The sequence below is a fragment of the Mustela lutreola genome, chromosome 12, assembly GCF_030435805.1.
Source record: "Mustela lutreola isolate mMusLut2 chromosome 12, mMusLut2.pri, whole genome shotgun sequence".
NCBI lineage: Eukaryota > Metazoa > Chordata > Mammalia > Carnivora > Mustelidae > Mustela > Mustela lutreola.
Window position 1 is genome coordinate 62124790 of NC_081301.1, and position 26900 is coordinate 62151689.

General features: G+C 38.5%; 1 protein-coding gene across 4 annotated transcripts in view; it reads right to left on the reverse strand.

Moving 5' to 3' along the window:
- Positions 1-20475, reverse strand: part of UHRF2 (ubiquitin like with PHD and ring finger domains 2) — an 85678-nt gene extending 65203 nt beyond the window's left edge. The window contains exons 1-3 of one of the 4 annotated variants that reach the window (XM_059143451.1): positions 19390-20474; positions 12567-12800; positions 885-1144 (exon numbers count right to left, since the gene is read on the reverse strand). In XM_059143451.1, the coding sequence (XP_058999434.1) occupies positions 885-1144; positions 12567-12800; positions 19390-19542 (647 nt within the window). In that variant the 5' untranslated portion in view covers positions 19543-20474. Of the gene's footprint in view, positions 1-884; positions 1145-12566; positions 12801-19389 lie in introns of all 4 variants that reach the window. The other 3 variants (XM_059143450.1, XM_059143452.1, XM_059143454.1) reach the window with 3 other exon arrangements.
- Positions 20476-26900: the final 6425 nt, after the last annotated feature.

The following is a 26900-nucleotide window of genomic DNA, read 5'->3' on the forward strand; positions in this document are numbered from 1 at the left end:
ATCCCAGGATCCCAGCACTGAGTCTGGCATCGGCATCCAGACCCCTGCTCAGAGGGGAGCCTGCTTCTCCCTCTGCCTGCCTCTCCCACTTGCATGCCCTCTGACAAATGAATAAAATCTTAAAAAAATAAAATAAATTTTGGAACACCTGGGTGACTCAGTCGGTTAAGCGGCTGCCTTCAGCTAAGGTCATGATCCCAGGGTCCTGGGATTGAGTCCCGCATCAGGCTCCTTGCTCAGCAGGGAGCCTGCTTGTCCCACTCCCTCTGCCCCTCGCTCTCTCCCTGTCAAATAAATAAATAAAATCTTTAAAAAATAAAATAAATTTTAAAAAAGAACATCTAAAAACATTTCATTGAGAAGACAAGAAAGGGAGTGACTGTTGGGTATGGGTTTTTTTGTGGGGAGGGGATAAAAATGTTCTAAAATTGGTTTGTGGTAATGTACAATCCTGTGAACACACTAGTAACAGTGAATTGTACCCTTTAAATGAGTAAACTATGTATGTGAATTTTCTCAATAAGTTATTTAAAAGCATTTCAACTTCATCCTAATAGCTACACTACTCTACATGTTATTAAATACCAAAACAATAACCCCCCAACAAAAAACCCAAAAACTAGATCATAGAGGAAGAGACAAAGAAACCCTTACACACACTAACTTAAGCCAGGCATTAGGATGTCAAAAACAAACCACTTAGGAGCCAGAGATGACTGAACATTAAGAAGCCCTTGTTACAACCACTGAAAGGGTAACAGACTGAATATGACCCCTAAATGATTTCTTCAGAAAGACTATTATTTGAAAACAATCTTGAAATGGAAGGCTTTGTGTCTATAAACAAAAATATGAATGAAGTCCTCAATAGCATGAGCACTTACTCATCATACTCGATATGATAAATAACGTCTTCATCAGCAGCAACAGAGTCTGAATTAGACGTAGAGGGTACACTGTCCAATTTATTTGTGTTCTCTTTGGAATTATGATTTACATTTCCATTAGTCCTTTTACAAGAACTGCCATTCTTCAGTGGAGTTTTGCCACGTGAATGTCCATCAGAAGCTCTAGTAACACTACGTATACGGGCTTCAAACCAAGCACCAAGGCCGACATCTCTGGCATCCACCAATTCATTTACCTAAAAAGAGTTTAAAATTAGTTAATGAAGCTTAATTTCATCTATTGCTTCAAAAACCATACTATAACTCAAGTTATTTTGAGAGTTATCACGGTTAGCATCATTTACAGCTATTCCTGTTTAAAGTAATTAGAAAGATTAGATCAAAACTATTCTTTTTGGATTATACTGTCAAATCTGTTATTTACTATTATGAAAATTAACTTTCTTTCTAATTTCATTCAGTGAAATAGGTATTTTCTTTACTCCTTGCCTGGGTCTACATTAGACTTTTAGAAATATCATTCTTGTATACCTAAGTGTTCTACCAAGTCATTAAATAAGAATGTCACTTAGTGAAAATCTAGGACTTCCTAGTATTGTGGCTATTACTGATCTGCTTAATTTCTTCAGAATCCTAGAGATAACTTACAGTCAGTCTAACAGAAAACAGTTAAGTAGCAGAAAAAACTTGAATATGGGGAATTATAAACATGTATAAGGGGAAGAATCCAGCAAACCCATCTATAAAAAATGGGGCAAGTTCTATCACCAGTTAATAACTCACTAGCAAATGCATTATTTAGTACCTCAAAGGAGAAAATAAAGAGAACAGAGCTGCAAAGATGCAAAATAGATGTATTCAAGTCTAGTGGATAATTCAGAACTAAAACATGCAATCTGACAAAAGGAATACGGTGCATTAGAAACCATGTGTATCAATAGAGTTACAATGTGGAAGCTGGTTAAATAAAACACACAAACACACACAAAACCTCTCCAGAAAAAAATCAGGCAATTGGTCTAAAGGTAAGGCTCTTTCAAGAGCAATAACCAAGAGACCTAGAAAAAAGCCCCCTTCAGCTTTTTTCATTTTTTAAAGCCCTTAAAAATAAAAAAGACCTCATTAATACAAGATGATCATCCAATCAAGCTAGTTCTTCCTGAGGGTATTAGAGACCACTTAAGTTATCCAACAGAATTCTGATGGATTGTATAGCTTGGGACCAGGGCGGAGTTTATACTCAAAGTTAAATATCCATATATTATCCAAGTCTCTTTTTAGGCTTGTTGAACTCTTTTTTTTTTTTTTTTTTTTTTAAAGATTTTATTTATTCTTCAGAGAGAGAGAGGGAGAGAGAGCGAGCACAGGCAGACAGAATGGCAGGCAGAGGCTAAGGGAGAAGCAGGCTCCCTGCTGAGCAAGGAGCCTGATGTGGGACTCGATCCCAGGACGCTGGGATCATGACCTGAGCCGAAGGCAGCTGCTTAACCAACTGAGCCACCCAGGTGTCCCTAGGCTTGTTGAACTCTAACAAGCTTAATAATTCCTCTTTTACAAGATAAGAAATTAAAAGCCCTGACAAGTTAACTTGCTCCAAGTGAAAGCTCATGAAATGTAAAGCTAGAATTTGCAGACATCAACCTTGAGGTTTATGTTCTTGCCACTGTGTTAGGAAGACTGATGAGAAGATGACAAGATAGGTAAATAGGAACTTCAAAGGTTAAGTGATGAAATAAGGTATTAAAAGATAAAAATCAGAGATGAAACACAGTATACATACATTAATCTATGCATTAAATGGACACTAGTCCTTTTCTTCCTAACAGTCACTGATAAGTTTAAAGATACTTTTTTCTTTCTTTTTTTTTTTTTTAAGATTTTATTTATTTATTTGACAGAGATCACAAGCAGGCAGAGAGGCAGGCAGAGAGAGGGGGGAAGCAGGCTCCCCACTGAGCAGAGAGCCCGATGTGGGGCTAAAATCCAGGACCCTGAGACCCCAGCCCGAACTGAAGGCAGAGGCCTAACCCACTGAGCCACCCAGGCGCCCCTAAAGACACTTTCTTACAGGCAACATTAGCTAAAACAAAAAATAATCAATGTGAAGGTTGATCAAACTTGGGAGAACAAACAGACTACTCTTTCACAGCAAATCAAAATGTAAGGTTTTATGTAGCACTTTGCACTCATTACAGCAGAGAATAGAGGGCATACAGTTGATACTGAAATAGGTAACAGAAACATAAGGCAATCTGAAAATACTCCATTGCAGATTCAAAAGAGAACTTACTATCTCATAAAAGGTAGGACATTGAGTAAAACAACCTTGGACTTACAACTGTAAACAAGAATTGCAAATTCTCTAGTTGACCATACATGACAATGTATATAAACTGGGTGGGAAAAAAATGCTTCTAAATTTAAAAAAAGATTCTGCACATTACACAGACATACTGAATTACGTCAAAATTGAATGGGTCAAAATGCATGCAAGAGATTAAAGATCCTTTGTAAAGCCTGGGTTTTGAGTATGGAGAAGAGGATAGTTAAACTTACAAGAATAACATGAGAACAGGATACTGCCATGGTAATTTCTTTGATCTCATAGTAATCCAGCTGAAAATTAAGAACTGCATTGATATGATATAAAGTTATGATATGCTATGATAAAAAAAAAAACCTCTGTAAAATAGGTCTAGAGGGAACATATCAACATAATAAAGGTCTTATATGGAAAAACCCACAGCTAACATGTTACTTAATGGTGAAAAACTGAGAGCTTTTCCCCTAAGGTCAGGAACAAGATAAGAATGTCCACTTTCATTCAAGCCCTAACCACAGCAATTAGACAAAATTAAAAGCCATCCAAATTGGTAAGAAAGAAGTCAAACTCTTCATTGTTTGAAGACGACATACTATATTTAGAAAATCTGAAAGACTCCACCACATAACTGTTAGAAGCAATAAATGAATTCACAGTAAAGTCACAAGGTACAAAAATCCATGTACAGAATGCTGCATTTCTATACACTAATAATGAAATAGCAGAAAAATTAAAACAATCCCATTTACAACTGCATCAAAAACAGTAAAATTAGCTAGGAATAAACTTAGATAAAAAGATAAAAGACATGTACTATGAAAACCATAACACTGTGATATAAGAAATTAAAGATGACACAAAGAAGTGGGAAGACATTCCATGTTCATGGGTTGGAAGAATATTGTTAAAATGTCTATACTACTCAAGACAATCCACGCATTCAATGTAATCCCTATCAAAATACCAACATCATTTTTCACAGAGCTAGAACAATCCTAAAATTTGTATGGAACCACAAAAGACCTCGAATAGGCAAAGCAATCTTGAAAAGGAAAAAAAGCTGGATGTATCACTATTCCAGATTACAAGTTCTACCACAAAGTGGCAGTAATTAAAACAGTATGGGACTGATACAAAAATAGACACACAGATCAATGGAATAGAAGAAAAAAAAACAAATAAATCCACAATTACATGGTCAATCCTCAACAGAGGAGGAATAAATAGCCAATGGAAAAAGATGGTCTCTTCAACAAACAGTGTTGAAGATTTAGACAGCCACATGGAAAATAAAACTAGACCACTTTCTCTCACCATACACAATAATAAAATTAAAATGAATTAAAGACCTAAATGTGAGACCTAAAGCCATCAAAAACCTAGAGAAGAGCACACGCAGTAACATCTCTGACATCAGCTATTGCAACCTCTTTCCAGATATGCCTCCTAAGGGAAACAAAAGCAAAATCAAACTATTGGGACTACATCAAAATAAAAAGTTTCTGCAAAGGAAACAACTCAAAGGCAACCTACTGAATGGGAAAGTTATTTGCAAATAACATTATCCATAAAGGGTTAGTATCCAAAATATACAAAGAACTGATACAATGCAATATCCCAAACCCTAATAACCCAGTTAAAAAATGAGAAGACATGAATAGACATGTCTGCAAAGACGACGTACAGATGGCTAATAGACCATGAAAAGATGCTGAACATTACTCATCATTAGGGAAATGTAAATCAAAACTACAAGGAGATACCACCTCATACCTCTCAGAATAGCTGAAACCAAAATCACAAGAAGCACCAAAGTGTTGGTGAGAATGTGGAGAAAAAGGAACCCTCTTGCACTGTTGGTGGGAATGCAAACTGGGGCAACCACTGTGGAAAATAGTACAAGTTTCCTCAAAAAATTAAAAATAGGACTACCCTATGATCAAGTATTCACACTAATGGATATTTACCACTGTCTCTAGAAAGAAGTCGTCCATCCTTAGCCAGAAAATACCTCCCCCAAAGATGTCAAATTGTAAAAGATATAGGAAAAAAAATTAATGGGGTTGGAGTATTTGAGCTGAAGTTAGGAGATAAAGTTAAAAACAAATCTAATCACATAAATGTTAGCTGAAGAGTTGGATTTATTCATATAAAAAATACAGCCACATTTAGAGAAGAATCTTCCATATCCGAGTAGATGAGAGTTAAAAAAAAAAAAAGTATGGGAGACAAGGAGAAATCATTAAAAGATGAAATACCAACAAATACTGGAGAACTTACTGTATCAGGTATACTTCTAAGTACTTTATATGTTCCATTTAAAACATACCAGCTCTCTCATTTAAGAACTAGCTCCTAACTTAGGTACACAGACATACACACACAACAAAAACCCCACACCAGCTCTGCAGATAACCTAGGTTTAAGTTTATCATCTACTAGGTATAACCTTGAAGAAATTATTTAACCTGTCTCAGCCTCAACTTCTTTATATAATAACATACTTTGCTGTGTATTAAGAGATTAGGTAACTAAATCCATATGATGTGCCAACTAGCAAGCACAGGCACAGATGAAAACAACTGTCTCCTTCCACTAAGGAGACATATGTACAATTTTAAGACCCATTAAGTCTCAGTATAGTCTTAATACCATAGTCTTCTTAGTAACAATATTAGCAATTTACTGTTATGTATATTACCTCCTTTAATAACTAAAATATGAAGTCCTTATTTTCCAATGGGTTACAAAAGAAACTAGAGTCCTCAGGGGATACACACCTGTAAGTGGCAACTAAGCTGATAAAGATTTCCGAATTAGAACATGACTCTCATTTCAATGTTTTTCTAAAATTTACAAATCAAAATACAATGTGGTTCCATTTACATAAAGTTAAGAAAGAAAATAAAGGATGCACACATAGATTAAAGGTTATTAAGAGGTAATGACAGGATCAAGTTAATAAAAAGTGAAGAAATAACTTATCTAAACTCTAAAGCCTTATTTATCTTCATTCTAGAGTTTAGGCCAAGATGACAGTCATCTCAACAGTAGGATCTGCTGTGAGTCATTCAAAGATTCTACATCCAAAACCAGAACTGAACTATTTAGATATCAAAAGTCCACCTTGTTTGAGAAAATCACCTCCCAGAGACCACGGAAAGGGATGTACCCAGGCTCTGCACAATCTTCCACAGGCCCCCTGAGTATGATAACGACATACTCGGTTTCTTATAACATATGAAAAGATAACTGAGCAACATTTGGTCCATTTCAGACCTCAAATAGCACAAAACAAGAATTATGGTGGACAAGAACTTCAGTTTAAAATTCTATTTTTAAAATAAGAGAATTATTAAAAAAATAGATTTAAACATTTTTTTAAATGTTAGAATTCTTTAATGTTTAAATGTTTACCTATGCCAGTTGAGAAATACTGACTTGAAAATTCACTTTCTGTATCCACTTACACGAAGGCCAAGGAAAATTTTAGGCAAAAAGTAAAAGCTCCAAATCTGTTTGCTCATCCATAATGCAATTTTAATTATAGAAAGCCCTATATCTATAAAAGGAAAATCTTTACATAGCACAAATGACATAAGCAGGAATTCAAGATAAAGGCAAAACAAAACACAACAACAAAAAAAACCCAAACCAAACAGAAAAACAACAAAACCTCCCAATATTAGTGACCTAGGAACAAATTAAATTTTGATACAGTAGTCACAGACTTGCTCAAAGGAAAACATTCACAACAAATAAACTTAAAAGTAGCAGTTTCTAAGTTGTTTTCAGGTTAGCCAAAGGTAAGTTTTAATAGCTAGCAAGATTCTGTGAAAGCAGGGGGCAATATCATTTGTTTATCCTCCCATCTCTAATATCTAGTACAAATATATTAAAGATAACCAAATATTTCATCCAATGGATGAATTATCCAGAAATAAGCACTTCTGTGTTAAAAAAAAAAAAATCAGGTCACCTGGATGGCTCAATTGGTTAAGCATCTGCCTTTGGCTCAGGTCAAGATCTCAAGAGTCCTGGGATTGAGCCCTAGTTGGGCTCCCTCCTCAGTGGGGGAGTCTGCTTCTCCTTCTCTGTGCTCTCATGCGCAACCATGCACACTCTTGCTCTCAAAAAATAAAAATCAGTGAAAATTTCAAATACCTATGACAATTACTGAGCTTCATTAAAAAAAAAGCAAATAAATCTGATAGCCTCTTCAACTAGTAAGTTAAATGCAGCTCTGACTAAACATTACAAACAACAGAACAGCCTTTTCAGAGTTTAAGTTCCAGATTTCATGCATGCTTCTAAATGAGGAAAAGAAGACAATATAAAACGTAATGTATTTGTACAAATGGGGAGAAGCTGAATCAGAATTTGAAAGCATGTCTGATGGGGTACCTGGGTGGCTCAGTGGGTTAAAGCCTCTGCCTTCGGGTCAGGTCATGGTCCCAGGGTCCTGGGATTGAGCCCCACATCAGGCTCTCTCTTTGGCCAGGAGCCTGCTTCCTCCTCTCTCTCTGCCTGCCTCTATGCCTACTTGTGATCTCTGTCAAATAAATAAATAAAATCTTAAAAAAAAAAAAAAAAAAAAAAAAGAAAAAAAAAGAAAGAAAGCATGTCTGATGACAAAGCTAAATTTCTTAACCTCTGTGCTATATATATAATATGAGATATAAAGGTTCTTTAAAAATTGAGGTATCAGAGAGGTGATTGGCCAACAAGTCAGAAGCACGTGACTCTTGATCTTGGGGTTAATGAGTTCAAGCCCCACAACGGGTACAGAGATCACTTTAAAAACAAAGTAAAACAGGGATACCTGAGTGGCTCAGTAGGTTAAGTACCTGACTCTTGATCTCAGCTTGGGTTCTGATCGCAAGGTAATGAGTTCAGGCTTGTTGAGCTCCATGCTAGGCGTGGAGCCTACTTTCTAAAAAAACCCAAAACAACCTAACAACGAAACAAAACCACTCCGGGGTCATCCTAGATATAAAATAACTTATTTATTTTAAAGATTATATTTATCTGAAATAGAGTATAGAGGTGAAGGGAAAGAGGGTCAGAGGGGGAAGCAGACTCTGTTGAGCAGGGAAACTGATGCAGGACTCAATATTCAAATTCCAGGATCATGACCTGAGTTGAAGGCAGTCGCTTAACTAACTGAGCCACCCAGGCGGCCCAATAAAATCTGCTTTAAAATGAAACAAAAACAGGAGTACCTGGGTAACACAGTCTGCCTTGGACTTTGGTAGTGCAAGGTCCTGGGATCAAGCCCTGTGTCAAGCTCCCTGCTCAGCACTGAATCTGCTTCTCCCTCTGTCCCTCCCCCTGATCCTACATGCGCTCTCACTCTCAAAATCTTTTAAAAAACAAAAATAAACATTTTTTTTTTAACAAGTTAGGTACTAGAAGTAGTTGCTAGTCGAAGTGCTAATAATGAAAAAAAGGACAGATCTGCTGAGAGTCATAGTTTCTCTTAATGCTTTTTTGAATTAGAGTGGAGAGATGGCAGGGTATGGAGATACCCGCTCAACAGAATTTTTTTTTTTTTAAATAGGATTTGAGAGAGAGAGCTCAAGCTTGTCAGCAGGAGGTGGGGGAGAGGGAGAGAATCTCATGCAGATTCTGTGCTGAGTGCAGAGCCCAACACACAGCCTGAGACCATGACCCTGGCTAAAGAGAAAGAATTTAGGTTGACTAGAACTGCTTAACCTTCAGCCCAGACCTACAGATACATAAGCTGGCCCTCTTTGAAAATAAATTCATGCCTGCACTGCCTAAAACATATTAAGTCAAAAGCAGCAGCTTCTGAACTACTGCTCTTAACCAGAAAGTTAAAATAATGTAAGTTTAATATACAGATGGCTATATACTGGAGATACAGGAAGAATCTGTAGTAGTAAGGAACATACCTAGACCCTAGATCTTGGTTCTCTAAGGCTGGTGTAAGAAATAACTAAGATGATCCTAATGCATCTTCTAGTGCCTGAAAGTGCTTTAACAAAAACAACGAAAATCACCCACAATAATGGAGGTATATCAAAGGGACACAGGGGAAAATATCCCTACTGATGTGAATGACTAACTGAATAAATGAGGGCAAAGAGACAAGTCTCCCATGTAGAATTCCCAGTACATTTTGTAGATAATCTGCCCTCAAGAAGTAGAGTTGTAACCAAGCCACCTCCTTATGTGTGGGCTGCATATGGGCACCTCATCTCAAAGAATATAATGTGAAAAAGGGGTAGGGGAGGAGTAACTTCACAATGAAGAAACTTGACGAATGCTACTTCATCAGCCAGGTGATTAAGGTTCACATCAACAGTACAGCAAGTTACTACTGATGTAAAAACCTAAGGTATAATTAGCACATAGAATGTTGGTAGTTTGTACCCTAGATAGAATGTGATAAAAATAGCACTTTACCTCTGTGGTCTTCCTCCAAAAAATATGTAAATCCAGTCTAATGATGAGGAAAACAAGATGAATCCTAATAGAAGGGTATTTTACAAAATATCTGACCAGTACTCCTCGAAACTGTCAAGGTCTTCAAAAACAAAGTCAGTCTGAAAAACTGTCACAGCCAAGAGGAACCTAAGGAGATTCAACAACTATTTAGTATAGTACTAATGTAATATAATATGGTATCCTAGATGGGATTCTGGAACAGAAAAAGGATGTTAGGTAAAATCTAAGAAGATATGGTTCATTTATAACTGATGTATCATATTAATGTAAAGTATTGGTTAACAGGGCAAACCAGAAGTTGGATATATGTATCTTCCCAACTATGCTATAAATTTCAAATTGTTCTAAAACAAATTTATTTAGAAAACAGAGGGGCACCTGGGTGGCTCAGTCCATTAAGCGTTTGCCCTTTCACCTCAGGTTATGATCCTGGAGTCTTGGGATCGAGCCCCACACTGGGCACCCTGCTCAGCAGGGAGTCTACTTCTCCCTCTGCCCCTCAATCCACTGTTATACTCTCTCTCATATAAATAAAATTTTAAAAAAAGAAGAAAACAACACAGAAAATACTGGTTACTCAAAGGGGTAGTATCAATGTAGACAATAAGGAAAGTGGGCATTCAATATTAAGAATTCTAAATTTCGGGGTATGTGGGTGGCTCAGTTAGGCATCTATATTGGTTCAGGTCATGATTCTGGGGTCCTGGGATGAAGCCCTGAGTTGGGCTCCTAGCTCAGTGGGGAGCCTATTTCTCTTTCCTCCTTGTGCTCACTTATGCTCTCAAATAATAGTTTTGACTTTTCCAATAATTCTACTTTGTTGTTGTCCTGCCTATCTCCATCATGTAGAAAGATGTTAAGTAACAGCATTAAGTGGCTTCTTTCTTGTCTGGCTCCTGTCTTTAATGGGAATGCTTCTGGCTTTTCCCCACCATTAAGCATGATGCTGGTAATGGTTTAAAAAATTCATCTATCTGTTCCACTTACAAAGGATTTAAAAAAAAAAATCAGAAATGGATCTCTTTTTTAGATTAGATCATTTGGTTTTTTTGGCTTATTACTATGACAAATTATATTAATATTACTATATTGAGGGCTGGGTAAAATGGGTGAAGGGTGTCAACTGTGTGGTAATGGGTAGTAACTAGACTTATGGTGGTGATCACCTTGTAATGTATTGAATTCTAAAGCTGTAAACCTGAATTTTAGAAGACAAATGATAAATTATATACCTGCAAATTATATATATTGAAAAAAAAATCCAAATAATGAACTATCCCACTTCCAAGCCATCCCTGGCCAAGATATTCTGTTCTTTTAACAAACAGTCATAATTTTATTTGTTAAATATAACTTTGGTTTTACATCAATATGTAGTGATACTGGTGTGCTTTTGTTATATTTTAGTATCAGTGTTATATTAACTTTTTAAAAACAATGGGAAGCTTTCCTTTTTTTAAATTGTGGGTCAAGTTAGCTAATATAATTATCTATTCTTTAGAGGTTTAAGGTAATTCATCACTGTAGCCATCTAGGCCAGGTACTTTTGACATATAGCTCTTGGCCAGTTTTTTTTGATTCTACATATATGGATTTGTTTCCATTTTTTCTTAGATCAAAAATTACCTCTATCTGCATTTTCCTAAGTAATTTACTTCAGCTAATTTTTAATTTTAGCCTTAAAAATGCTCTGAAAAATTGAGTCTTGGTCCCAATTTGTCCAACTGGTAATAATTAAGAAAAAACAGTGTTAAGGATAGGACAGGATGAAGCAAAACTGTCATTCAGTTATTTCTACAAAATTTATTAGCATTTGAAAAAGTTGGTAGATACAAGGGTCAATATATGTATCAACTGCCTTTCTATACGTAGGCAAACAAATCACAATTTTAGTAGATAACCATTTATAATAGCACTAAAAACGCAGGCACTAGAAATAAGATATGCAGAGAAAACTAATAAAGCTATCAAAGATCTAAGTTGTGGAGACATCTATCATGTCCATGAATGAAGGACTCAACGTTGTATGTAGAGTTGTCAATTCTCCCCATCAAATCCTGTATTACTTATCTGTAGAGTTTAACAAACTAATTCTAAAATTTTTACATGCAAGTTTTAAAAGCCAAACACCAAGACACCCTTAAACAGTAATAGATTTGGGAGATACGAGTTAGGGAGGTAACAGTATACTAGTCTACAGTACTTAGAATAGCAAGCACAGGGATACACAAGCAGACCAAAAGAACACTGTAGAGAGCAATTTGGCAGTATCCTGGGAGTGAACCAGCATTCCCATTTCTAGGTAAAAATTCCTAAAGATATTCTAGAATAGTGCACCAGGATACATAAAGGAGGTTCAAAACAGGTGAAAACTGGGAAAAGCCCAAATTTATCTATTCATCCTTGATTAAATATGTTATGGTATGTTAATACAATGAGAATCAAAGCTGAGAAAAAGAATTGTTACATAAACTTTAAATACAAGCAAAACAAAACATTTTTTTAGAGGTAACAAAAGTAGTAACACTACAACAAAAAAGATCAGAATACTCAGAGTAAGTAGTTTACTCTTTAAGGAGAAAGGAAGACATGTTCTGGTAGTCGCTTTAAAAAGGAATTGGCATTATTCTACTTAGTTTCAGTGGAATTACACCGGTATTTGTTTTGTATTTTTTAGGCGGTATGTACACATTTTATACATTTAAAGTACATATTGCACAATTCTGTGAAACTTTTAAAAGTCAAAATATTAATAGCTCAGTCTTTACTTTCAAATGACAATCAATCTTCACTTATTTGCAACATCCTTAAGAGAAGAGACATCTGTATTTTCACAACTATCAAGTCTAAAGAAGACAACATACCTTATATAGACCAATGCCAGGATCAATAAGAAAATCACAAGTTGATGTAGACGGCTGACTAGAAGGTCCCACCCTTGGGGTTTTCTTTACTTTAGGTGGGCTATTAGAACAGGGTTTGGCCTGTACATCAATCTGTTTAGATGTGCTAGGAAGATCTGGGTCTGGGCGAACTAGTAGCTGAATAATGTCATTCAGTCCAACATCATAGTCAAATAAAGTATATCCATTTTCCAACTGGAAAAAAAAGGATAAAAAACATTAAAAGATTAAAATGCTTCTCTCAAAATTTGATCTTTCCACATCTTTAGTCATCCAAATGTCTTAGCCCAATTATTAAAATAGCAAAGCACTTTAGTGATACTTAAACCATTCTTATTACTTTATGGCCTCTTTTGATGGCAGCAGCATCTCTGGACCTCAATAAATTCTTGAGAATCAATCCACATTAGCTATCAGGAATGCAGACAGCCACCAAAACCAAAAACATGTCATTGCTTACAGGACTTCAAAATGTAGGCAGAAAAACCCTAGATTTCTCACCAAGTTTTACTTAAATTAACAGTACCTGAATCCACTGTTAAGAAAGGTGAATTTTGAAGGTGAGTGGTTTTATGACCTTGTGTTCGTATTTAAGTTAACAATTTTATGTTTCTAAAGCACTGCAATTTTTTTTTTTAAATCAAGCAGGAATTCCAAGTCTTGTTCATGCTATTCCACTTGCCTAAAGTTCTCTGATTCTATTCATTTGTAAAGGTAGTCAAGTTGTATCATGAAAAGTCTTCCAGGATGAATAATGAATAAATTATCTTGCAACTTACCCATATTTTGGCAAGGTCTCTGCAATGGGTTAAACTGTGACCACTCCACTGCCCCATTATACTAAAGTCTTAATCCCAAATATCTCAGTATAGGAGTATTTGGAAATAGGGTCTTTATAGTAGTAGTAATCAAGTTAAAATTAGGTCATATTGGGTGGGCCCTAATCCACTGTAATTGACATCCTTATGAAAAGTGTAAATTTGACCACAAAGATGTGAAGGCAGCCATGTGACTAAAGCAATTATCTACAACCAAGAAATTTACAAAGGATTGCTAGCAACACTAGAAGCCAAAGGAAACAAGGAAGGATTCTCTATTAGAGCCATCAGAGAGAACATGGCACTACTGATACTTTGCATTCAGACTCACAGCCTCTGGAAACAGGAGACAATAAATTTCTGTTTTAAGCCACCTAGGTTTTGGTGGCCTTTTTTTTTTCCCCCCCACAGAAGTCCTTGAAAACTAAGTCTCCCATTTTTGTTTCTTTATAAAATTCCGTTGGCCATTTTACCATAATACAATAAGAAAACCAAACTCCATTGAAGATCAAAACTAACATTTCTCTAGAAACATTACCAATTTAATCACTGTTCATTTTCCCCTTCTTTGTATATAATAACCATCCTCATTCTCAACTCCCTACACACAGTAAGACCGTATTTCCGAAGTCCACCAAAGGGAAGAATGAGTTTGTCCTTAAATGATAAACTTACTAGTATACTAAATAAATATTAATTCAAGTTGTCCCAAAACACATCTAGCACAATCCTACACATTATACATATTCAGTTTTAACTATAATAAGGGATCAAACAATTCACAAATTTCCCAGTAGGGAAATCAGACACTATCCCAGAGGTTGGTTCACATGCTTATTCCAAGTAAGTCCAAAGGGGTTTCCCAAGTCAATAAGCAGATAAACCCTTACAAAGATTAGCGATCACCACTGCTTACTTTATTAAAATAACACCACCACAACTCCCACCTAATTCTGAACTCCTGGAGAAAAATTAAAGGAGCCAAAACCTATACATTCACACCTTCATTTTTGACATTCTCCAATACTCCTTTGCCCCAAAAAGGTAACAACATACTAGTCTGGAACTGTTAAAAAAGTACAACTTGATTAACAATACAACTGTTGCACATTATGAGCGTCCAAGTAGAAGATTAAAAACAAACTCTTAACAGTATAGAACATGCAAAACAAAAAAATCCCCCAGTAATACAATATGCAAATTAACAGGAAAGACATTTCCCAAAATGAAGCAAGCTGTTAAGGTGGTAAAATAACTGGAAATTCAAAGTGCTTCCACAAATAATTTTCCTTTGAAATCTGAGGCACAAGAATCAGAGTGTCGGCAGGACACTCTTATACTCAATCCCTCTGATGAGTTTCTAAGTGACTGCTCAAAATCATATAAGCTGCTTCAAATGATTATTTGGTTTGAAATGAAAAGCAATGTCTTAAGTCAGAAAAACACTGCATATCAAGGCATGAGGCCCTCTCGTGAAGTTAGGCCCACATTAACATGTAACTTTTCCTTCAATTATTCATGCTTGCTAGGACAGCCACTTTTTTTTTTTTTTTTTTTTAAATTTTTTATTTTTTATAAACATATATTTTTTATATACATATATTTTTATCCCCAGGTCTGTGAATCACCAGGTTTACACACTTCACAGCACTCACCAAATCACATACCCTCCCCAATGTCCATAATCCCACCCTCTTCTCCCCAACCCCCTCCCCCCGGCAACCCTCAGTTTGTTTTGTGAGATTAAGAGTCACTTATGGTTTGTCTCCCTCCCAATCCCATCTTGTTTCATTTATTCTTCTACCCACTTAAGCCTCCATGTTGCATCACCACTTCCTCATATCAGGGAGATCATATGATAGTTGTCTTTCTCTGCTTGACTTATTTCGCTAAGCATGATACGCTCTAGTTCCATCCATGTTGTCGCAAATGGCAAGATTTCATTTCTTTTGATGGCTGCATAGTATTCCATTGTGTATATATACCACTTCTTCTTGATCCATTCATCTGTTGATGGACATCTAGGTTCTTTCCATAGTTTGGCTATTGTGGACATTGCTGCTATAAACATTCAGGTGCACGTGCCCCTTTGGATCACTACGTTTGTATCTTTGGGGTAAATACCCAATAGTCCAATTGCTGGGTCATAGGGCAGTTCTATTTTCAACATTTTGAGGAACCTCCATGCTGTTTTCCAGAGTGGCTGCACCAGCTTGCATTCCCACCAACAGTGTAGGAGGGTTCCCCTTTCTCCGCATCCTCGCCAGCATCTGTCATTTCCTGACTTGTTGATTTTAGCCATTCTGACTGGTGTGAGGTGATATCTCATTGTGGTTTTGATTTGTATTTCCCTGATGCCGAGTGATATGGAGCACTTTTTCATGTGTCTGTTCGCCATCTGGATGTCTTCTTTGCAGAAATGTCTGTTCATGTCTTCTGCCCATTTCTTGATTGGATTATTTGTTCTTTGGGTGTTGAGTTTGCTAAGTTCTTTATAGATTCTGGACACTAGTCCTTTATCTGATATGTCGTTCGCAAATATCTTCTCCCATTCAGGACAGCCACTTTTACCTGAATTATCTACTTCTTCCCTAATTCAAAGGTATTCTTCCAATTTTCCTAAAATATTGATTACTATCCATTGCATAATTAACTTCCATACAGCTAGGCTTTTGTGAAGAATGCTGGAATGAATTGTTACTTGAAAAGTAGTGAAGTTTTCCCAAATTTAGCACAAGTGTTGGCTGGAAGTTACTGTCACTTATACCCCAACTGGAGAAGGGACAGAGTCACTTAGAAATCACAAACACCTGTGAGTTTCAGGCATGTAACAATATTCCATCAATGTCTCACAGGACAAAATGCTTGGGAACTGCTGTCCTAGAAGATGGGAGCACAGTATTTAAAATACTATAGGTGTAAAAATGGCCCTAGAGTGTTTTTTGGTTTTTTTATAAATCTTTTTAAAGATTTTATTTATTTATTTGACAGAGAGAGATCACAAGTAGGCAGAGACTCAGGCAGAGAGAGAGGAGGAAGCAGGCTCCCTGCTGAGCAGAGAGCCCGATGCGGGACTCGATCCCAGGACCCTGAGATCATGACCTGAGCCAAAGGCAGCGGCTTAACCCACTGAGCCACCCAGGCGCCCGAGTGTTTTGTTTTTTGCCAGACTTCAGTCTTGTGTCTAGTATTGGGTTGAAGTAAGAAATTTCAGATAATAGGAAGAACTGCAACAGTGATGCAAAATAAAACTAGGAAGCAAACACCAACTGACAATGACTGAGAAGAAAGTGAGAGAAGGCTTTCCAAAGGGGTTACTGACAACTTAATGCCCTCGACCTGCATCCCTTAAACAACCTTCATGTATCTTGCACATCATATATATAATATAGATAAGACACTCATTCTCTCTCCCTGTTTAAATAGGCAAATGCTTTTACTTTGCATTCCATGTAAAAATTAAGAATCCAGGGGCAAAAGGGTATCGTGGTATAAACAAGAGCAAGAGGGGAAGTGACAGAATCCTTTCAAATTAGGGAAAGCTCTGGATTCTCAAAATATTTAGGAATTCATAATATAATTTTTCCTTAAAGAGCTAATCCTCAGGATGCATGCTCAACCTCCCAGAGTAATGTCCAAGTGAGGTTACTCTACTCTAACCAGAACTTTTAAAGCCCTGAATTGCTGCCCTCTATTTTGACCCTCAAAAGTGGAGCTACTCTGCTTTTCAAATTTAATTTGCATAGAGATCACCTGGAGTCTTTATAAGTGATTCTGATATATACCAAAAACTAACAGCAGCAAACCTCACATAAAAGGGGTGAGGAATAAGGGAGAAAGGGTACTATTTACATCAGAGACACTGTAAATTTGTTTTTATTTACATTTTTCACTATGTAGCAGTAAAGGGGTGACTTTTTCAAATAAGCACAATGGCATTCTATAAGCTAGGGCAGCACTGTGATGCAAATCTAGTAGTTGCTATAGACCTACTACTCTGTCCCCGGACTATGAACTCCAAAGAGTAAAAGAGAATAGAGGTAATAATCACTGTCATGGCTACTCCTCAGCTCACAAAGTATACACAGCTGAAGCAGTGTCTTCCTTCTGTCTTCAACTCAATGGGGCACCAAAGGTCCATACTGGTTTATCACTGAGCTGCAGAAATCAAAATAGTGAGTTATCAACTGTCCTAGGAGAAGAAGTACAAAAGGGTAATTATCCTCAACAGTTTTTCCCTAAACCTGGAACAGAATTTCCTGGTTTACTGGAAGTCTACTTTGCTGACCTGAATTTAACTCAATTTCTACTTTTTCCTCAAGACAGCCAGGTGCACCTTTTTAGTATATTTGATAATTAGACTTTGGGAGTTTCCAGGAACACATGAGAATGTTTCATTTCTATCTCTTATGCTGAAGTCACCAAAGTATCCCAGCAATTCATGTACTATTATAGCCTTAGCTAAAAAACAAAATTCGGAAGACGTGATCATATAATTCTTATCTTTGACCAAAAAAATAATAAGGTATCAGTCACTGAAGGTATAGCAATATAAAGCTAGGTAGGGTTTAACATATATGATTTCAAAAGCCAAGTTTACAACGGAATTGAACACCCATTTTTTTTTTCAAGTCAAACAGTAAAGGATCAATAAAACAGTTTCGAACACCTATCAAAGATGCTATCACTTATTTAAAAACAAATTAAAATAAACCCTGGCTCTCTTTCTCTCTCAAAGTATAATCTTGTTACTGACATTTCTGGGCAGTTTTTGAAGCTAAGCCTATGAAGGGAAGAAAAATATTCCTTTCAAATCCTTTGTGGCTATAGGAAAATCGTACTTCCACTAAATCAAAGAGCTACATTTATTCCAAACCACAGAAATGAAGCCAAACTGTAGCCTAAGTGGAGAATGCACCTTTTTAGTTGGGGGTGAGGAAGACAAAATTGAGTACGCTTGGGTCTCCAGATGTAGACTTGTCGGATAAGAAAAATCTTTAATGGGCCAGACCATGGTCATACCATACAACTACCAGAGACACCAACAGACACCCTCCCTGCCAAAACCACTTTCAGCCTTTAAGTATGTTCCGCTGGCTATACTCCAGTTGCTGTTTTAAAAGTTTGTGTGAGGGGGACTACATCAGAAGGGGAGAAGCAAAAAGAGCAGACCACTCAGTCTTTCACACTCCTTTCCACTCTGGAAATAAACCACCCTCTCTTGCCTATACCTAGGAGTTTAAAACCGATCCCGAATTACATCAATGGCTCGCCCCTTCAGCCCAAGTTTCTAATCTTCAAGACGGATTCCAATTCCAGAAAAGAGGTGAGGGAAGAGAGCCAGAAGTTTTGGAAACCCTTCGAATCTTCAGTGTGCTCAAATCCTTTCACAGTGGAGAGTCAGAACTAGGGCTCTTGAGCCTAAGAGGAAACGAGTTGTAAGTTTCCCCCCTGCTGTCTGAGAGCCGAGAGCGCAGAGGAGCCACCAAAGCAATGCGAGCCGTTAGCCGGGTTAGCGCCGCTGGGAGCCGGATCCGTCGGCCCTCCCCACCGGCGCTGAGGCATGGCCGCCAGAGCCCGCTGCCCTCCCCGCCTCCAAGCGCGCCGACCCAGCCGAGGGCGGGAAGCTAGGGATCCCAGGCGCTAGGGCGGGCTGTGCCAGCGGCTACCGCCCCGCTGAAAAGGGCGGGGCAGGGGGGGGCGAGGTGTCCGCGGTCTGGGCGCCTCCTCCTCTGACCCTGCCAGGAGCACCTGCACTTCGGGGCTGGTACGGACCCCGCTGCGTCCCCTCGGCGGGGCCTGGGCCTGCACTCTGAGCCTCGCGCGCTGCACACCCAAAGTGGAGCCAGGTGTTCTCTACGCGCGCGGCGCACCAAGCCCTGGGGCCCGCCCAGCCCACGCGTTCTAGCGGCGCCCTGCAGCCCTCTCCCCGGGATTCCCGAGGGGGTGCGGTGGGCTCGCCTCACCTGCTTGCCCCGGTAGAAGAGGCGCTGGCACTCCGGCCGCACGTCGAACAGCGCCCACACCCGCTCGCGCAGCTCCTCAATTGTGGCTTTGCGAGACACGTCTTCAATGGTGCGCGTCTGGGAGCCGTCGATGGTGCGAACCTGAATCCACATCTTGGCGGCGGGAGAGGAGACTGGCCGGGCTTTGTCTCCCCCTGCGTTCCGGACGCCGCGCCCCGCCCGGCCCGCTTCCCTAGCAGCTCCGGCTCTCCGCGGGCAGCGGAAGAGCGCGCGCACAAATGAGGGAAACCGACCGGACGCCGGGCCCCACAGGCAGCGGCGACTTCTAATCCGCGCGCCTGCCCAGCGGAGCTGAGAAGGAAAGGAAACCGGAACCAGTCGGGCCGCCACTACCGCAACCCCACCTCACGAATAGGAAGAAGCCTTGTCTGCGCTGCGCGGAGTGTTTACTTATAGAGCGCTAGCTCCCACATGGAGGTCACGGCGCCAACCCGGATCTCGCGAGATCGACTCCCGGCTCCGCCTTAAAGAGGAAGCTGAGGGGGTGGGGAGGCGGGGAGGAGAGGGCTAGAAACCAAAGAGATATAAAATGGGCGGGTGCGGGGAGAGCGGGAGCGGGGTGATAGGGCGGGGCTGCGCAGAGCCGTTACTTGTCGCTTCTCTTGCACCTAGGCCTTGGAAATTCCATCTAGTCTTTGCGGGGGCTAGCGACTCCTCAGGCCTAAGCGGATACGGTTTCTGTGGTCTCAATAACACACCCAAAATAAGCGGGCGCGGCCTAAATTTCAGAGAGCTCACATAAGGAAGTGAGCTGCACCTCCACGCTTAGCCGAACGCGGCCCGCCGCGGCCTAGCTGGGCCCGCGGCTCGGAAAGGACCCAAGACCCTTCTGCTTCGCGAACTTCCTACCCGGCCCGAATTTCCCGCGGAGCCAGAATGTTGCCTTCGCGCGCGGAAAGCAGCTTCCTGTGGTTTCCCGGGGCTGCGCCGAGGTGGAGGCTTCAGGTTCGCAGGCCGCGGGTCGCGCTGGTATCGCTCTCTGATCCAACGCGCTCAGGCCTGGACCTTTGGCCACGGAAGTTTGGTATTGCTCTTAAGGAGGGCCGCTCGTCAAAATCGGGCGTTTCTTTTTGTGGACCTTCCCTGTTAGTGTGCCTCTGACTAAGGGATTGAAGGGTCATGGAAAACACTTATAAAGGATGCAGAACTACACACCTCAGGAGAAAAACTCCCAAAACTACCAGGAGTAAATTCTTGGAAATAGGCCCAACATAGGATTACCTAACAGTGGGTTTGTTTAAAATGAAAATGTTTTCATAAGAAGGAAGAGAACACATGAAAGTAGAGACATATAGAGGGATATAAATATAAAATAATATATATCACAAAATTTGGACTTTATACTTGCCAAAATCTGTAACTTGAATATTCAGACTGGTGCTAATTATTGCCATAAAGGTAGAGAAGCAATTTTGTAATAACCAATTAAAACAATTATAAGTCTGGTGAAGTCCAGAAGTAACATAAAAGAAGGATGGCCCAACATGGGAGAGAATGAAAAAAAAAAAAAAAAAAATATATATATATATATACACACACATACACACATATTTTGGGTCTCTGCCCTTCCCAAAAATTTTACATACACTTATATCCTCCAAATATAATTCATCTGATTTCCTGACTTAAGTACAGCAAATATTGAATATTCATTACATGTGTAAATGAGATGATGGAGATATGTAAAGCACACTTCTAACCTGCCCCAGTGAGGAATAGCTATTTGCTATTATAAAAATGTGCTATACTTTTGTGAAGACATGTTAAGAATTTCTTTAATTCCCTGCATACAGAGAATTTGCTACCTAGTTCAGTTAAGATTTAGAAAAGATGAAAATACTAAAGAATTGTTTAATACTAAGTAATTTGTTGTCAGTTTAAACAACAGTTAATGATAAAAAGGGGACTAGAATTATCTGGAAGTGTAAGGATGGGGTACAACTTGACCTAAGTTAGATGGCGTACTGTAATGTAATTGAATATTTAAATATTCAACTCATAGATTGAGATATATCTGGATTATAATCCCAGTTTTTTTTTGTTTTTGTTTTTGTTTTAAATTTTTATTTATTTTTAAAATTCTTTTCAGTGTTCCAGAATTCATTGTTTATGCACCACACCCAGTGCTCCATGCAATACATGCCCTCCATAACACCCCCACCAGGCTCACTCAACCTCCCAGCCCCCTCCCCAAAACCCTCAGACTGTTTTCAGAGTCCACAGTCTACCATGGTTTGTCTCCCCCTCCAATTTTCCCCAGCTCCCTTCTCTTTTCCATCTCCTCATGTCCTCCGTGTTATTCCTTATGCTCCACAAATAAATAAAACCATATGATAATTGACTTTCTCTGCTTGATTTATTTCACTCAGCATAATTTCTTCCAGTCCCATCCATGTTGATACAATAGTTGGGTATTCATCCTTTTTGATGGAGGCATAATACTCCATAGTGTATATGGACCACATCTTCCTTATCCATTACATTGAAGGGCATCTTGGTTCTTTCCGCAACCTGGCGACTGTGGCCATTGCTGCTATGAACATTGGGGTACAGATGGCCCTTCTTTTCACTACATCTGTATCTTTGGGGTAAATACCCAGTAGTGCAATTGCAGGGTCATGAGGAAGCTCTACTTTTTTTTTTTTTTTTAAAGATTTTATTTATTTATTTGATAGAGAGAGATCACAAGTAGGCAGAGAGAGGAAGGGAAACAGGCTCCCTGCTGAGCAAAGAGGCCCACGGGGCTTGATCCCAGGACCCTGGGATCATGACCCGAGCTGAAGGAAGAGGCTTTAACCCACTGAGCCACCCAGGCGCCCAGGAAGCTCTACTTTTAACTTCTTAAGGCATCACCACACTGTTTTCCAAAGTGGCTGCACCAATTTGCAGTCCCACCAACAGTGTAAGTGGGTTCCCCTTTCTCCATATCCTCTCCAACATATGTTGTTTACTGTCTTGTTAATTTTGGCCATTCTAAGTGGTGTAAGGTGGTATCTCAATGTGGTTTTGATTTGAATCTCCCTGATGCTAGTGATAATGAACATTTTTTGATGTGTCCATTAGCCATTTATACATCTTCATTGGAGAAGTGTCTGTTCATGTCTTCTGCCCATTTTTTGATATGATTATCTGTTTTGTGTATGTTGAGTTTGAGGAGTTCTTTATAGATCCTGGATATCAGCCCTTTGTCTGTAGTGTCATTTGCGAATATCTTCTCCCATTCTGTGGATTGCCTCTTTGTTTTGTTGACTGTTTCCTTTGCTGTGCAGAAGCTTTTGATCTTGATGGAGTCCCAAAAATTCATTTTTGCTTTTGTTTCCTTTGCCTTTGGAGACATATCTTGAAAGAAGTTGCTGTGGCCAATGTCGAAGAGGTTACTGCCTATGTTCTCCTCTAGGATTCTGATGGATTCCTGCCTCACTTTGAGGTTTTTTATCTATTTCGAGTTTATCTTTATGTATGGTATAAGAAAATATAATCCCAGTTTTGATGTTTACTTCAAATATGATCTTGGACAAATAATTTGTTTTAATTACCTCAGTGTAAAATGATGTTTGTAATATTTAATAAATGTATAGTGTAGTATAGCATAGTGCCCATCCCTTGGTAGTACACAATAAGGTATTTTCATGGTATTATTATTGAGAGGATTTAGATAAGCAGAGAATGCCCAAAGAGAAGAGAATGCTTACACACAGACAGAAGATTTGCATTTTTACAGGTCAGGAGATATTGTATCAGAGAAAGATTTACCAGATAGAGAAGGGCAGAGTATGAAGATTAGCATTCAAAGCAGGAGACTTTGCAGGCCCTAGGGAAAAACTAAAACTTTAAGGGGTCCACTGATGCATTAAATATGCATTTGGAAAGATAACAGAAGGACGTTTGAAGGATGCCTTAGGGAAAAACTAAGGGACCAGTCGGAAAGTTTAGTGAAGAGGTAATTGTGTCCATTTCAGTGAAATTTTGTGGAAGTGGATAAGAGAAGAAAGAGAAAATTCCAGAATATTCAGAACTTCAAGCCTACCAGACTTTTAAAATGTGTGAATATGAGGGATGTAGAAATGTGAAATGCTGAGACTAATTCCTGGGTTTCTAGTTTAGGAGAAAATGCATGTCTTGGATAGATGGTGATGCTCTTAACTGAAGTAGGTGGAGATGTATAACTGACCACTGGAAATAAAAGCCCAAAGTTTTGAAGGGAAGTAGAAAAGTTATGAAAGAGGAACTAGTGAAGACTTTCTGTACTGCCCCCCATGAGGGGATTTATTCTTGTTACACTGGTGAACTTTTGGGAGAAAACCATCAAAATTGGTATCTACTTGGACTATATAGGATTTGTGTTAATCTAGTCAATATAGATCCCAAAGGATAAGGACTTAGAGGTGTGAGACCCAAAAAAGATACACTGTCTTGTGGAAACCAAATTAATTACTTCTTGAAACGTAAGCTTATGTGTGTAGTAAGTTACTTAGGATATAAATAAGTGATTGCAAATAATAATTCTATATGTAACAAAATACACCCTTCTGCGTTTAATTTCCTCAGTGTAAAATGGTGTTTATAACATTTAATGTTATAATTTAATAAACAAAAGTTTTCCCCTTTTTCCATATATGCTTTTGCTTACTTAGGAAATTGCCCAATTGTCAAAGCAAGATAGAATTTCTTTGACAAAAACCAAAATATCAGACAGTTCTGACATAACATACTTTATTATCACATGAGTAGCTGAAACAACTTGGATGTGACCAGGCAAAGAAAAGAGGAATTATTTATATAGATAAAGAGCAAATACTGAAATTTATGCCATAAGTCATGTCTCAAAATTTATTCAAGTCAAAATAGGTAAAACAGAAAAAAATTGATTTTTGAACTAATTATTCCAGACTCCTCCTACCACAGAATATCTCCAGTTTTCCCACCTAATGTCCCAAAGTCAAGAACTTTCATATATACTAAAAAAGCTAATTTCAATTTTCTCTCTGAAGCTATGATTATCATCTTTTCATTAGCACTTCTATGTTGGTGGTCTTCCTTTTGGTACACCAGAATCACTCTACCAGCTTGCTGTCCTGGGGTCCAAGGGCAAGGAGTACATCAGTGGAATCAGCACTCTCAGGCTTCCAGTTGAATCTGGCCAGAGGGAAGGAAGCACAAACAGAACACTAAAACAATGAGGTCTGTATATTTATTCCACTGGGTTTCCCCCTGAATGTTCACCTCTAGCTTCTGTTGCCTTCCTGGGAAATCACTACTACTCTTAAAGTAGCCTATTCTACATGACTCACTTTCATATTTTGATAACCTTTCCTTTTTCTTACTGCTTTGGGTCTGCACATTGTAACAGTCCTAGATTCATACATATTTCTTCAGTTTTCTGTACCGTGGCCCATACCCTTTCAATTGATCCCTTGCATGTGTGCCTTTTGGGGCAGGGAGTATCACCAAAGTACCTTAATTAAAGGTTTTGTTATAATCTCTAGTGCTATTTCTGAAAGAACTATTTGTTATGAGATGTGAACTAAAATTTCCATTGGTAAAAAATATTTTTATTATGACTCATTACTTAAATTAGCTATATTTAAAGGTTATGCTCCTTCTTTTTAATAGAATCACAGATTTTTACTTTGGACATCCACTTTAGAGATAATTCCAGTCTATCTTCTCTTTAAAAAATAAGAAAATGATTTGTACAGGACATGTAATCAATGAACGACAGTGTTAGAGCTTAGAGCCCTGTGGCATTCCTCTTTCGCCAATGTTCTTTACCCTTCAGCTGTCCCTCTTTTGTTTTCTCTCAGGCTTCTCCATTCACTTTGTCTAGAGAATAATCCTTGTCCTTCTTGCAGTGGGTGCTTCTGGTTCTTTGATGACTGAGATAGAAGTGGGAACCTGGGATTCTCACTACAAACTTACAGTTTATCCATGTTTTTTCAGTCACATGCTTTCTCCCGCCTAAAAAAAAATTTTTTTTTAGGACGCCTGGGTGGCTCAGTGGGTTAAAGCCTCTGCCTTCAGCTCAGGTCATGATCTCGGGGTCCTGGGATAGAGCCTTGCATCAGGCTTTCTGCTCAGCAGGGAGCCTGCTTCCTCCTCTCTCTCTCTTTGCCTGCCCCTCTGCCTACTTGTGACCTCTGTCTGTCCAAGAAATAAATAAAATCTTCAAAAAAATTTTTTTTAAATATTTTATTTTTAAGTAATCTCTACACCCAACATGGGGCTCAAACTCACAACACTGAGATCAAGAATCACATGCTCTACCAACTGAGCCAGTCAGGCACCCCTCCTGTCTTTTAGAATTGGCCCTCCTCTCTAAGGGTCTTTGGATCAATTCAGCTCAGATTTTCCCCACTGGAGGCAGGTAAGGCTCTATTTTCTAGTGATGGGGTCAATTCTAGTTACAGCTTACTCTGTGAAACAAATTTTAGAGGTTTAAAATAACAACAGTGACTTTCCTGTCTTAAACATTTTCTGTAGCACAGGATTTCTCAATTGGCTCAGTTGGAAAACCTGAGTTCTGGCTCAGAATTTATTATGCTATTGTAATCAGATGCAGCTAAAACTGGAAGAATGGAGGCTAGAGCAATTGGAAACTATCTAGGTATCTCTCGCTAGGAAGTCTCAGGACTTCTCCATGGACTTCTCTCTGTGGGACAGTTTGGTCTTTCTCACAACATGGTTGCCTCAGAATAGTCAAGCTTCCTACCTGATAGTTGAAATCTTCAAGTGTGAGAACTCCAGTGAGCATCACTGGAGGTGCATCACTTTTTACGACTTTGTTGGAAAGACATATAGCATCACCTGTACCATACTCTTTTGGCCAAAACATTTATAAAAGCCCATTCAGTTTCAGGAGGAGGAGATACATACCCCAACTCCTGATGGGAGGGGTGTCAAAAGTCATATTATATAAGAGGATATGGGATGAAAGATATTGTTGCAGCCATTTTAGGAAAACAAACTTATATAACTTCTCCACTAATATTTTCCATCTTTCTTTTTTTGTATAACCAAAGAGTTTTTAAATTATGAAATACATCAGTCATATAAAAAAGTATAGAGAATAATATAATAAATACTTTGGCATTCACCAACTTGCTTTAGAAATAAAGCATTTCAAGTATTTAAAATCCCTCTCTGCTTATATTCTCTCTTTTCTAGAAATTGTCTTGAATTGAATATTTATTATTGTCATGCCTGTCTTTATACTTTTAATACATGCATCTCTAAACAAATATTAAATTTGAGGTCTTTTTACAGTTTATATAACATGATTATTTGTAATATTGAAACATGTTTTAACTCAATATTATTTTTCTGAGATTTATTTGCATTAATATATAGACTCTAGTGCAAACTGTATTAAAGATTCAGATGGGAATATGTTAAGCTGAACAGATGATATCTTGCAATTTTTCATCCTACACTTGTAATACAGAAGTGGCTAC